The 15835-nt window shown below is 36.6% G+C and overlaps 1 protein-coding gene across 2 annotated transcripts in view; it reads left to right on the forward strand.

Annotated features, from left to right (window-relative positions):
• LOC122800073 (gamma-aminobutyric acid receptor subunit gamma-2) overlaps nt 1-15835 on the forward strand; it is an 854805-nt gene that overhangs the window by 688963 nt on the left and 150007 nt on the right. For both annotated transcript variants that reach the window (XM_044069578.1, XM_044069579.1), the window contains exon 7: nt 7116-7268. In XM_044069578.1, coding sequence (XP_043925513.1) covers nt 7116-7268 — 153 coding nt within the window. The remainder of the gene's footprint in view (nt 1-7115; nt 7269-15835) is intronic.

The raw sequence follows: 15835 nt of genomic DNA on the forward strand, positions 1-15835 counted from the left end.
ATGACAACAGCTTTCATATAACAAATAATGATTATTAAATGTCTTCCTATAAAGTGATACAAAAAGTGTCATCATTCTCTTTGATAATATCGAAATCAAGTAAGACCTTGACAAATAAATCATACTTGATTATAAACAAAATGTCCATATTCATTTTAATTAAGGTATCTTATAAATGTTCTGAGTACATTAAGTGTCTCATCCCATATTAACCAACAATTATAAAGATAACAATGCAACATATTAATATGTCTTAGAGTCAGATGATCAAAATATATTTCCTTTCAAAATATCCCTTGAATAAATCCAGATAATTGGGGTTAAATGTACCCCTATTGTGGTACCACTAACCTTAATGGAAGCCTTCACCCAGGATTAAAATAACATTCTTGGTTAGCACATGCTTCAACAATCTTAACAAGAATACATTGAGCTCAGAATATTTCCTAATGATTCTAAGAAAAAAACATTGAAATGCTTATATTCCTCCCAGAAGTGGAATAATTATACACAAATATCTGACATCAAACATCTTCATATGGGATGAATTCACAATTCATTTCTTCTGAAGAATGTCTAAAAAGTTAGCAGCCTCATTTAAACTTGCAGAAGAAATGTGAGCAAATGCCAACAGCAGTGAGTAAGTTTAAGTTGGGGAACTCAACACAATCAGTATAAATGGTGGTGGAAAATAATTCTTGTACATTTTGTTTTGAAAATAAATCAATTGGCTGGATAACTCCTCAACAGTTAGTAGATTTTAAAATCATAAATGTGCTTCTTAAATAAAGAAAGATGATAATAAAGCTAAGACAACTGCCAACAATTCCAGTAAACTAGAAACACTGAAATACAGGAGGAAGGACCAATATGCACAAATATATTTAAATAAATTGGTTACCACATAAAGCAAAAATACTTTTTGCATCAAGGATATTATGAGAAAATGCTGACATTTAATAAAAGGGATAGATGTTTTCTAAAGTTGTTGGATCTTATGTGCAAATTTGATTACTCAAATGGCAAGAGATTCGGTCAGCCTTTTTTTTATTCATCAGACTCTCTTTGCAAGGATGTACACTTTGTAGTAATGTGGTAACTGCATTTTTTAGCCTAATGTATTCAAAACAAAGCATTTCTCATCTGCAAATTTAACCAAAGTTATTAAAATATGTGACCTTATCAGCTGTAGCAGTTCTTTTAAAATATACAAGAAACACAAACCCTTGATATAAATATTCTCATACACATCCCAGTGCAGATTTGTATTTTACTGCCAGAGATAGAGTGGTAGGTTCTTTTAGCTAATTTCCAGAAACCTGGCCTTCTTGACAATAAAAAAGTCATTGATTTTTGCTTTGAGCACCTTATATTGACCTGGTTAAAATGAGAATTTTACATAAAAATGTTAGGTTAGCATTTGATGTTCTGACCGCCTGATGCTAATATAATTATGCATACAGTATGTGTGTGTGTGTGTGTGTGTGTGTGTGTGTGTGTGTGTGTGTGTGTGTGTGTGTGTGTTTGTGTGTGCGCGTATGAATAGACAGATATAGATATATCATAATATATAGTTATATTTGTTGAGGAAATAATGATTTTTATTTAATTATGTTTTACAAAAAATTCAAGATGGATTAGTTTTGTTTATATATTCTTATTGTTAATATTGGGAGTTTTTGAATCTCAGTTCATGTTTTCTTGAAGGTTATTTGTCTTTATTTGCAACATGAAGCTTACTGCACTCTTATAAAATTATTTTTTTGTATGTGTCTGTCACAACATAGAAAATGCTTATTAAAACCATGGTACATTTGTGAATCAGATCTTGGATATTACTAACCAATTAAATGTTCTTAAATATAATTGTGCTGAACCTTTACATATTTTTTTTGTCTTTAGTCCCCACACTATCTGGATTTTGCCTTCTTGTACATTCTGTTGTGAATTGTTATTATTAATGCTGGAAGGATAGGATCATAGGATCATATGAGATTACTAGGCTAACGACCCGGAGGTAATTTTAAGCCTAGTCATTTCAACCCAATGTCGTACCGTAGAGGTACTAGTTAATACCCAAGATTCCATTTCTTGATGACTGCCCATGTCCAGGAGGGTTGTGGGCTATCCCTGGTAAGAATTTATTGTGCCCCATCCACTCATCCTGGTTCCTCTTGAACAGTTTCATAGAGGTGCTCTGTTTCACATGAATTTGTAGCCAGTTCCAAAGACATAGCACTCACTGGGAGATAAATCTCTCCCTCTAGCATGTTCTATTTAAGTCACAGGCCATATTTAAGTCCATGGAATGGGTAGCCCTAGACCCATTTGATTTATGGATATGCAGTAAGTTCATTAGGTTTGGGTTTTTGGTTGCTCTATAGGCCAGACATAAGTCTCCCCTAAGAAGTCTATATGATACGGACTATAGTGACAGGGATTTTAGTCAGTCTGTGTAAGGCACATGCTGGAGGCCCTTGATCTTATTTGTTAGAAACCTCTGAGGTCTCTCTAATTACTGTAGGTGCTTAGTACGGTACATACCAAATGGGGCATTATACTCAATTATGGGCCAGATAAGTGCCAAGCAAAGGGAGGTTATAACTTCTTTTGCTCTCAGTGTGATGCCTTTACTAATCAAGTGAGCTACCTGGAAACCTTTCCTTACAATGGTAGACACATCATGGTTGAAGTTAAGGTCACAGTCAACCTGTGATTACAGGTACCTTAACACTTCATAGGTACTTTGGTTATTGTTATTGATTTGATAGCGTGAAGGGACATTGTTTGTGCTGAATGGAATGATGATGCATTTCTTTGCATTTTAGTTGAGAGTATGATTAATACACCAGTCATTGGCCAGTGTGAGACTATCCTGGAGTATACTGACATCATTTGGGGATTCAGTGATTGCACCTAGTTTGCAGTCATCTACAAACATGGTCAGCCACAACCCTTTAGTTTTGACCTGAACTTCTGAGAAGAATATACCAAACAGTAGGGGGCCCATCATTGACACCTGTGGCAGCCCGCTGGTAACAGGTCTGCTGGTTGATCTGGAGTCACCCGCTTTGGTAGCGTGTGTTCAGTTTGTGAGCCAGTTGGCAACCCATCTTATAACAAAAGAGTTTACATTCAGTTTGCTAAGTTTATCAGTAATGCCTGAATATGGGATTGTGTCAAAAGCCTTTCCCAAGCTGATGTATGCTGTGTGCACAGATTTGCCCTCATCAATAGCCTTGGTCACACTTTCAGAGAAATCCACCAGATTTAACAGACAGGATCTGCCCTTAATGAAGCCACATTGAGTAGGATCCAGGATTTGGAGGTCACCTATGTCTTTGTTTATGAGGTCCCTAATAATACATTCCGTGGCCTTATAGATGAGGCTTATTAGGCTTATGGGTCTGTAATTCCCTGGGTCTGTTACTAGGCCACCTTTGTTGAGGGGAATAACTGTAGCTGTTCTCCATTCCACAGGAACAAAGCCTGTGGTTAGGCTATGATTAAAAAGGGTGCTTAGTAGTGATGCTAGTTCATGTTTTAGCTATTTAGAAGACAGCCTGGGATGTCATCTGGTCCCATAGAGGCCATGTTCTTTGCCTTGGACAGGGCTTTGAGGACCTACTCTTCAGATATGTAAGGTGGGGGGGTTGGAAGAGGGTTTGTTGTAAGTTAGGAGGGGATAAAGGGTGAATTTTTCACCAAACCTATCCACTAGCAGGTTTGCTATCTCTGGTGTCAGTGTGTGTGATACTGTTATCCAACAGTTCTGCACATGCTTGGGTCCTACCCTTTAGGTTATGTATACAGCTTTAAAAGGCCTAATGATTATCCTTGGCAGTACTTGCTAGGTTTCTCTCAAAGGAGCTCTTGGAAAATATCATTGTCATATCTGGATTATTGATTTTTGCCTTTTGGATTTAAAAATAAAAAACTGTGTTACTTTTAATAACTTCTTGATTTTACTAGCTGGATTTTTTACTAGTAAGGAAGGCATCCCTTGGCTTAAACCAATCCATATTCATTGGCAAGGACCAAAAGTAAAGTCTGTTCAACCTGGCACCAACTAAAAGTGCTTTTTCAATTTTATCTTAGCACACCAAAGCACTTTGAACAACTGTTAGGCATTTTTGGACACCTAATAGCTACATTCAACTCTTTACGGTATACTGTGGACTACTGATGTGCATAGAACCCTGGCAATGGGATGTATGATTCTTTTGTAAGTATATGACATACTATTTACAATACTGTCTTGGTGATGTTTGTGAAACTTTTGATTAAGTATTATGAAGGTAATTTGTCTGCTCTAAGTGATAATGTAACCATTACATTAAATCAAGCTTTGGGTTTGTAAAATGATCCAGCATATGGCTCATATTATGGCACATATAAGAAAACTATTGAAACTTTGGATAGTGAGTTACAGTCCAGGAAATTTAAAAAAAAGTAAAAGAGACTTGAATGACTTTAACAATACTATGTTTGGAAGAAACAAAAACATCTAGTACACTTTGCTACAACTTCTTATCAAGCAACTAATAGGGGAAGGATCAGAAATAAGTATAACATACAGTCTTATGCAGATTCAGCAGTAAGAGGAAGAGAATTTACCATTGATATTTCCTCTAATATGGAAGCAGAACCTGATTCTTTTGAAGCATCCCCTCTTGTCAAGCATTCCAATTTGAAAGCCCCATTAAAACCAAAAGAGGGGAGAAAAGCACTGAACTCCAAGAAAAAAAATGATGCAGCTATCTAAGGACTTGAAATAAATGAGTCAATTTATTTGGTTGTTAACTTAGCCAACTTTAATTTACTTTCTAAGTATTTTTCTAAACTTAGCAAAGTTTAAAGTTTATTCCATCTTTCTATGTGTCACATTTGGATTTAAAATATTTTTGTAGAAAACTCAATTTGAAGTCCATAAACTGACTTCCGGGGAAGGCGTACATCCTCACAATTTTATTTAAAAATAAAAATATGAATGTAATCTCCTCTACCTGCCTGCTATCAGAATTTTTAAACAAGCTATATTGAATGATTTAAATAAACAGCATTTTAGTTTTAAAAATATTCACATAATCTCAAACCTCCTGAAAGAGAAAATTTATTATATATAAGACATAGTTCATACGTAATGCAGATAAGGGGGTGCAGTAGTGATATGGGATAAGGGAGTATGAGAAAGAGGCTCTACTCACTATTCACAGTTGTCTGATCAAGGTGTATATCTCAAAGGGCCTGTAGCTCCTCCTTCTTTATTTAAGAAGCAAATTGATGTTTTTTGTTATTAAGGGTAGTTAGCTGGAGTATCATGACTAAAAAATTAAAAAGTCAATAATCTATTCCAAGATATATGACAGCAGTACCAACCCCCCCATACATAATACCAAATCATAAAAAAGTGATTTTGCAGGGAGTTAAATATACCAACTTCATGGTCATAGCTACTCATAAAAGGGAGGAATCTCCCTATAGACAGGAATCACCACCAGCATACTTTGACACCACACTTTCAGTCGTCCCTATAAGATATCATCTCTCTCCAAAATCGTACTGAGTAAAACACATGTATTCACTTACTGACTGTCACCCATGTACAACATATCTGTACAAGTATGTGAATACATTTTAGTCTGCATTTTTTCCAATCAGACATTTCTGTAGTCCTGTGCATTTGATCTGTCCTACTTATTGACTAACTATTCCTGTCGTGAGTTCACTATTCTGTAGTGTTTGTGTATAAATGTGTGTGTGTGTGTGTGTGTGTGTGTGTGTGTGTGTGTGTGTGTGTGTGTGTATGTCTGTGTGTGTAGATATACATACATATATATATATATATATATATATATATATATATATATATATATATATATATATATATATATATATATATGTATATGTGTGTGTATATATGCATCTATGTTCATTGTACAAAAGTACTTCAATGAACGTTACTTACCCGAACTGATTCAACTGAAACCTGTTCATAACAAAAGCACGGACTGCCAAATTCCTTAACCTGTGAAAGGAGCTACTTGGCCACCATGGTGAACTGTCCTCTCTCTTCCCTTTAGTGCAAGCTTGGAGTTAGTATATTTAAGTATGGGAGTGGGGGGGGGTAAAGCCCCCACATGGGAGGCATAGGTTTGGTCCATTTTGGTTCATTACCATGGTGACCAAGTGGTTCCTTTCATAGGGAAAGGAATTTGGCAGTCCATGCTTTCATTATAAAGAGGCTTCGGTGGAATCAGCTTGAGTAAGTAACATTCGTTGAAACGTACTTTCGTTCAATGAACATACACACACACACACACACATACACACAAACACTAGATATGGATGTAGGAGCTGTTTTTGTACAATTATAAACTTCAACTTTCTTTTTCTTTTTACACTTGTGGTATTTGTTATTATTTCTTTTCTGCCACAGATTAGGGTTATTATCAAGATCATGGTGTCATGTTGTAAACTTGAGAATTCTTTAACATTTAATATTCACACATTTTTGCAAAGTCAATGAGAAATAATAGAATGACTGAAGTTATTCTAATTCCTAGATGATGCATCAGGGCATGAAATTAAGGCAAATTAATACCAAACTCTGTACGGACAGCATCAGTAATTCAGCCACATGCAAAGTACTTTGACTAAAAACAAACATCACAGTGTGCTCCGTACGTAAAATATTGTGTAATTATAGCACAGATGCATATTCATTAACAGACTAAATTGTTTCATTGGGGTTACCAATATCATATATTTTTCTCTCATAAGTGGAAAAATATGCAGCATTGTCCACTGAAGATACATCCCATTTAAATGCCTGCCTGTGACCAACCATATGCTTCTTCTAGCCAGCACACTGCAGGGGAGAAGTTACAAATAATATGATAAGATATTTGTAGTTGTGTGCATATTCAAGGCTGCATTAATGTGCAGGTTATGTATACATATGCTGCTTGTGTCTTATCAAGAGTGCTAAAAGTGGCCTACCATCTGAAATGTACTAATATGTATTATATTAATCACTGTCTACAATTAATGGGTATCAGAAATATATGATAAGGTTCCATAAAAGGGGACTGATATATTGTTTTCCTTTACAGGTGATTATATTGTCATGTCTGTTCATTTTGACATCACCAGAAGGATGGGATATTTCACCATTCAGACTTATATCCCTTGTACACTGATTGTTGTCCTGTCTTGGGTGTCCTTCTGGATTAACAAGGATGCAGTGCCTGCCAGAACATCATTAGGTAAGCATCAATATGACTTCAGTCTTCATCGTTTCGTATATTATCTTTTAAGATGCTCTTATGTTCCTTTGAATGCTTTTAAGTACCTTTGTATACTTTTAAATATGTTCAACAATAAAATGTTTCCAGCAGTAACTTAAAAATAATTGCAACTTTTGTGTGCATTAGATGAACCCATTCACAGTGGTATAATTCTAATACAATGCATAATCCTGTAATAAGCAGTGTCATAATAATCAAGTCCTCAGATAACACTGATTAGTGGGCAAGGGCTGACTGCCCACCTTGTAATATCTAAGCAGTGAACCTGAAAATTACATTCAGAAAGAAAACTATAATAATGTCAAAAATATTAACTCTGATCACAGAATCTGTGAAATTGTTCTGTTTACCGGAGGTACATAAGGTAATCATGACACTTAGATTATAAATTGAAAATTACTATGTACATTTTGTGGCCATTTACTTAAGCTAACTAGATTAGTGCACAATAATATATACGTATATATGCCCCCATATCTATAAAATTGTCTGCCTGCTTCAGTGCAGTCATCATGTACATTTGTTTTCAGATGGAAACTTAAAAGGTAGCTTGCTGTTCTGTTAATGCTCATGTTTCAAGACGTGCGTCATTAATGATGCCCCTACATTCTCTGTGCACTGCATATACTTTTGACCTCTTGTTTCATAATCATTACTGTTTTCTCTGCTGTTTGTCATTCCTTTATTAACATGTATTATAATTCTACTCTGTGTAGCTTATTTTAGCTGCTATTGCTTTCAAAGCAGCCGTTAAGATTTTTATATTTTAAAAAATGTTCCATGCTTTCTGTCCCTGTTTGACTCAATTGAGCATCTCAGTCTTCATGACTTCTATACTTGTTTCCTCCATCTTACATTAGTGACTTATTGTTCTCTGCTGAACAGATTAACCAGCAGTACTTTAAGGTTTTGCACAGCCCTGTAAATTATGTTGTTGGTTATTGATATTGTAGAACATTTTGTCGTCCACTAATTTTTTTATAAAATGGCTGCTTACTCTTCAGCAGCATATACATTTATCTACTGAATTTCTGCCGAAAATGTAGATTTTGTGCTTAACAAATTGTAGTATTTGTATTTATTTGTTTATGTTTATCCCTGTGTCCCTGTGCTTAGTGCAATCACACTTCCTGCTATGGGGCTCTGTCCCTTCTTTTCCCCAGCAGTGGAGTAACAGCCTTCTAGAGGAGTTGTTATTTAGGCAGTGATGGCATGGTTTGGGCATTTTCTCTCATCCTAGCAATGAGGGAATAGTTTTGGTAGGACTTATCCCCTACTTTGTGCATGAGATTAGCAACCCACATTACCATGGGGATGACTGGTGTACACTTCTGTGCTTTCTTGATAAGAACTACTGCCAAAGCAGCTTGTTCAGCAAACACCTAACCTCCTACTTTCCATCTGTTGTGGTGTTCCTTCACTAAGGGACTGTGGAATTTGACAGGACCGGTCTGCTCCTCCTTTTCTGGATGGGCATCACCCTCCTTCTCACATCAGCTCAAGCAGATGGCCAAGCCACAAGCTAAATTTTGTTTGTCTGAGTCATAGTCAGGGCTTTATTTTTTTATGCTAATAGAGCTGGCTGTTCTGTGCCCGCTGAAGCTTAAGAAGGCTTCTCATCTGGAAAAGCTACAGCTGCATGGCCATTTAAACCTAAGTGGTTAACAATAGCTAAACACTCTAAATGTAAAACTGCATATCCTTTGAGTGCTTCTGGAAAATTCTTTCACTTCTTTTTTCTGTTCAACAAATGGACTTAATACTTTAAAAGAACCTCCTGTAAAGATATTGTTGGCACAAGCTGGGATTTCTTTCACTACTGCATTAGATTTTAAGGACTAGATAATATAATTTTAATGTATCTTCAAAAACTACTCACCTTTTGCAGAATAATTATCATCATTTTTTTAAACTCATACATGTTGTCCCTTCTTTGTTATGCTGGTAGTCACAAAACAGGTATTTTTGCAGTTGTTACATGCAAGTTTGTTTAGAAGGAAAACAGGTGTAATGATTTCATGGATATTGGGAAAAAATCAGTTACACATATCCTGTGAATACTACCTCACAGATTAAAATTCATAGCAATCCAGTTCAGCAGTCCCAGCAAACTCTTGTATTATTTTTCAAAGGACCTCAATACTTAAAGGTGTCGGTGCTTCAGCTAACATTCCTATACAGGCAGGTGGAGTCCCACACTGTCGCAGGAAACCAGCTTCCCAGATGCACTTTCTGTTCACCAGTCAGGGCAATTGCTTCTCCTAACACAGCTTCATTTCTTCTCATGGTCCTGCATACTTCAATTTCTTTTCACTGACAGCGATTTGAACACTTCTGCCTCAGAATCCTCCTTAGACCCCAGGAAGACCCTAAATCCATCTTCCTTACAGATAAAAACTAACTTATACTCCCAAAAGTATGATAGTCCCCTATTAATCATTATGGATTCCTGACTTACTGTGACTTGCTGGCCTGAGCAGTCTGAGTTTTGTTTGTATGATACACCCCCTGTTATAAGCCTGTTCCACACTGCTTGTACATGCATCTGGCTCTGCATGTATTGTATTACATGATACTCCCATCAGCTCCCATATGCAGAAACAGGTCGTAGCCCCGTGACAAACCAGTTGACATTAGAAAAGCATAACTTGGGTGGTGGTGGACACAGCAACTAGAGGGATGAATGACCGATGCCCATCTTATCATTTGGGATTGTAGTCCTTTTGTCAGAATAACCACTGTAAAGAGACACAATCAGTAACTAAAATGATTTTTTTCTTAAGCAGTAATCAAAACATGTCCACTTTATTGCCATGCACTGTTTTTCAGTGAAGAGTATCTTCAATCAATAGCAGTGAGCGTCCTGCTGAGGCAGCACACAGGATACTCTTCCCTCTCAACTGTCTATGATAAAACTATACCATTCTCACCTTCTGTGGCATCTCTAAACACGAAAACCTGTTTATAAAAAGGTGTGGCCACTAACACGGGTTTGACGTACAGCACACTCTTTAGTCACTAAAAGGGCTGCTCAGCTGCAGCTGCCCATGTGGCAGTCACAGGGATTATCTCATTGTTTAAGTCAGTCTGGGGCCATATAATTGTAGCGAAGTTTGGAATAAACTTCCTATAGCAGCTAGCCAGACCACCGAACACTTTCACTTGATTTGCCTTAGTGGATATGACCAGTTTTTGACTTTTTCCACCTTTTCAACCTGATGATTTATTAATAATTGCCATTTACATACCCCAAAAAGCAGTCTTCTGCCACATGCCTAATTTGCAAACAGCTGGATTGATTGTTATTCCATCTTGGAATTAAAAAAATCAAGATAGCTTGATCTTCTGGGATATGTTTTTCATGGTCTTCATAGAATATGGCAATGTCATTCAGGTAGACTGATGCATATTTGGTATGTGGTTTAAAGATTTTATCCATCAGCCTTTGGAACATTGTAAGCGTTGCACAGAGACCAGATGTAATGGTTACATTAGGACACACAAATTAATAATGGAAAAGTCCCTCTGATGAGGAAAATGTCATCTTTTCTTTATCTTCTCTGACTAAAAGTATTTACCAATAGCCTTTGGTTAACTCTAAAGTGGACAGAAACCTAGCTTTGCTAAAGCTTTCAACCTGCTCATTCACTAGGTACAATGAATAGGATTCAAATTTGGAAGTACTATTAAACTCACACAAATCAGTGCAACACTTTTTAAACCCATTTGGCTTGAAGACCAGTGCAACTGGATGATTTCAGTCACATTATGAATCTTCTATAATTCCAGGTTTGTGCATTCGATGTACTGCTTCCCCAAAAGCTTGGAATTGAGACTGATGTTTGCCATAACTTTGAAATGCACTTTTTCACCAAGCATGATTTTGTTGCTGCACTAGATGAAATGGGTTCTCCCAGGAAACTCTAAAACTATGTTCTCATCCCTAAGTGGAAATTCTTCAACTAATTGTTGTCGGAATATTGATAAAAGTCTGACGTATTTTGATTTCAGGATATACTACAGGGACCTTAACTTTCTCTGCAAATAAGTTCATTGCACAAACATCAAACTTTTCCCCCTAGGTAAACAGACTTATTAGTAATAAAATGTCAGAGATAATGCTTTTTGACAACCCAAAAAAACTTAAACCAGCACATCACCTCTGCATTCCTACGACACTCAAAATAATAAGGTTCCCAAGGTGAATAACTGCATATACCTTGCCCTAATGCTCAACCTAAAACTATCCCTCAAACTCCAAACTGAAATTACAGTATCAAAAATCATATTGCAACTAAAAATTATCATACCTACTAGCCCATGAAATTAGATTAGCTACAGCTAAATGCTTAATTCCCCCCAAAAAACACATTATGCCCTGCCCATAACTGCACTGCACTCCAGAAATAACATGGAAACACTATGCAGTGCTTTAGCTAGAATCAACAGGTTTGCCTTTCTTGCTGACTTCAGACTACACCAGCATGACATATTAAGGAATTTTAATCAGCAGCCAGTAACTGACATATCAGCGTTATATCTCAGCACACCGCTATTCAAATTAATGAAATTGCAGTATTGTCTACATGTATTACATGACAATGAGCATAGTTCTGAAAAACCCATCTGCACGCTATTATGTTATATGCAACAATAACAACAGGATAGAGCTAATTTCAACCCCATTTGAATCTGCTACTGGAGAAGGGGTATTTTTGTAAAATAGTCTGTCATAAAACAAAATACCTGCAGTTAGAAAAAATATAATATCATCCATAACCAAATTTAAGGGTTTGCTTTTTAAATAACACATGTATAGTTCAAGTACATTTGATAATGACTGAAGTGAGTGCATTCAACTGTTTTCGTAAGAGAACTTAGCAAAACTTTCTAATGAGAAGCATGTCTGTAATTATGTATGTATAATTTAATGTAACAGATAATAACATAGTAATCATTCTTTTAGTACTTTCATGCCATTTGTATATTGACCAAGTACTCCTCACTGTAAGTAGAAAATGAAGAGTGCACCATAGGTCGCCAAATCAATAAAACCTCAAGAAGTCTCCTTGTAAAACCAATAATCCACGTTTATTGTAAAAACACAAACACAGAAACTGCAGAGATATAAGCGCTTTCGCGTTGCTTCCAACGCTTCATCAGATATAAATGCAGTGAAAATCACCCCTCCCTTTATACAAAAAAACTCATGACATCACTAGATTCATTTAAACAATTAAGTAATTAAAACAACAGAATGCATTTAAAAGGTACAGCTTAGTGTTTAAGACTCCTAGATGCTAAAAAGGGTTTAATGGATAGCTTTTCATTAAGCCCAAATCTATGGGCTTGTAGTTTCATTATCCACTTACCCTCTCTTTCCTCTATTCTATTCTTGATGTTGCCCAGCCTTTTATTGGTATTCACCAACTCAAGTACTTGAAATTTGAAGTTGTGTTTATTACCTTGCTCCATTGTATGTTTTGCAAGGGCATTGGTAATATTTCCCTTATTAATAGCATAAATGTGTTCTCTTATGCGCTCTCGTAGTGATCTAGTTGTCATGCCGACATAAAATTTCATGCATAATTGACACTCAGCTATGTAAACCAGGCCAGTAGATTTACAAGTGGCATGGTTTCTGAATATATACCTCTTCTTGGTAGCTGGATGTATGAAAGTATCTGAATTAGATATGTATGTACATTGATTACAGGCATGACATGCAAAGGTCCCTGTTTTCGTACTCAGGTGCTTGTTTTGATGGATATTATCATAGCATAGGAGCCTATTAAGTGAGGGCATGTTTCTATATGCAACTCTGGGTCTTACATCCACCAATGATCTGATGGTGTCATCAGTCATTAATATGTCCCAATGTTTATTAAAAACGTTCAATATATGATTATTCCTATTAGTAAACGGAATAACTATCCTATTAAAATTATCACTGTTTCCACATTTAGGTGATTGTGCGGGGCCATATGATTTGTTAATCAAGGGGGCTCCTTTATATTGCCTATGATGGTCACTCTTAGAGACAGCTTCCATAATGTGTTTTTTATTGTAACCCCTAGATAGAAAATTCTCGGCCAAAATCTCTTTTTGCTCACAATATGCTGTTGTTTGGGATGTTAGCTTGGATACTCTGACCATCTGATTAGTAATGATGTTTTTGTATACATGTTTAGGATGCATACTTTCTCAGTGCAATAAATTATTTTTCCAACAGTCTTTCCTGTAGAGTTCAGTATCAAAGCCAATTGGGGTGTTAATAATCTTAACATCCAGGAAATCAATATTGTCAAAGGAATACGTGCACTCAAATTTGAGAAAATCAGTAGTATTATTGAGGTAGGTCACAAATTCCAAAAGTTGTTCAACAGTCCCTCTCCACAACAAAAACACATCATCTACAAATCTATTATAAAATATAAGATGATCAATAAATGCAGAATCTCTATTTAAAACAAAGTCCCTCTCCCAATGTGTCAACACCAAATTAGCATAGGCGTTGGCACATGGGGTGCCCATCGCAACACCTTTAGTTTGTAAATAATATTTGTCCTTATAGCAAAGTACATTGTTTTCTAAAATAGTTTCCAAGAGTGACATGTATCTGTATATAATACGTTCAGAAAGTTTATAGTTCACTAACATGCCTCTAACAAAGTCCATCCCTGAACAATTAGGTATGGAGGTAAAAAGAGATCTCACGTCTAGCGTGACTAATAAATCATCTCCACTAAAAGATGATGAGGAACTGTGGTTAGCTAAGTTCTCAAGGAAATTCGCAGTGTCCTTTAGAACATGCTTGACTTCTGATAAAATAGGTTTTAGTGCTTTATCAAGATAAATAGATAAAGGTTCAGTCAGCCAACCATGACTGGACACTATAGGACGCATGGGCGGATCCAATTTGTTTTTGTGGATCTTAGGTAAACCCCTGAAAGAAGGTATCAGGGGTTTATCAACCAAAAAATAGGTGTATAAATCATTGTCAATGACCTCTGCTAACATCAAATCATATAAACGTGCATGCACATCTCTGATTAAATTATTAAGTTTCACATTGGAAATGAGTAAGTAAGTTTCAACATCAGAGAGCATGTTCTCCATTTTACTAAAATAATGAGAGCTGTCCATGACGACAATTGCGCCGCCTTTATCGGCTTGTCTGATAGCAATGGTTTCATTGTTCCTTAACTCATCAAGGGCTTTCCTTTCATTGACTGTTAGATTAACAAACTGACATTTTGCTGTATTATTACTGTATAACTCAAACAAATCATTTTCTACTGCATTCTCAAAAGCATCTAGTAATGGATGCTGCTGGGGAATAAACATAGAGGGTTTCCTAAATGTTGTATAATTGATGTTGGTTGGAGCCTCATTATGCCTATATAGCATCTGTAGTTTATCTCATGCTTGAGAAATAAAATATCTCGGTATTACCTAAACATGACAAGTTATACACTACTCCTGCAGTTGTACAACCATACCAGGTTCATTGGTGTGTACTAGGCTAATAACCACAGTTTTTTTTTTTAAGCCTAGCCATGCATCCCAAAATTAATTAATTTTCTTTCACTTCAAAAAATACACAGTGGTATGCTCTTGAGCAAAAAAAAAAAAAAAAAACAAACCAAAATCACAACAAGAAATCTGCAGGATGCAGTTAATAGGTTCATAGGTAGGTACTAGGCTATCTGCCAAAAGGCAGTTATAAGCCTAGCCAGAATGTGTTGGCTTTCGCCACCCCATTAGATTAGTTCCCTGTGCCTCTGTCCAGGAGAGCCACTGAATTGATCCCCAGGGTAAACTTTCTGTTTCTCATCCACTCGTCAAGGTTTCACTTGAAGAGTGTTAGTGAGGAGCTCTGCCTAATGTAAATTGGAATCTTGTTCCAAAGCATGGGAAGTCTCTGGGACAGGAAGCACATCGTATTTATTGTAGTAGTGAGGTTTAGATCCCTAGAGCATGTGGCATGAGGGGATATGGTTTTCTTTAGGTGGAGCATGTCCATCAATTCTGGGTTGGACATGGCCTTGTATGTCAGGCAGAGATCCCCTCTGAGTAGGCTGTATGCAACCAAGTACAGCTAGAGTTTCTTCAGTCGAGTTGCATAGGGCATCTGTTTGAGGCCAGTGATCCTCTTGGTGAGGAACTTCTGTGGTCTTTTCAGCTGTTGCAGGTGCCTTGTAAGGTAAATCCCAAATGGGGCGTTGTACTCTATGATGGGTCTGATGAGTGATGAGTAGAGGGGCACAATGATCTCTTTTGATCTGGATACGAACCCTTTTTTGATTAGGTGGGCCACATAGAAGGATTTTCTAACCACTTTGGCAATGTGATTATCAGAGGAGAGATTACTATCTACTTGGGTCCCCAGATCCCTTATTACGTCTTCTGCATTTAGGGGACTACCACCTATGTGGTAGTTTGTGGGTACTTTGTTTTTTCCAAAGGGGATGACTGCACCTTTTGGCATTTAGCTTGAGACCATGATTTTGACATCAGGTATC

The sequence above is a fragment of the Protopterus annectens genome, chromosome 4.part0 (assembly GCF_019279795.1).
Source record: "Protopterus annectens isolate FY-2018-M chromosome 4.part0, PAN1.0, whole genome shotgun sequence".
Taxonomy (NCBI): Eukaryota; Metazoa; Chordata; order Ceratodontiformes; family Protopteridae; genus Protopterus; species Protopterus annectens.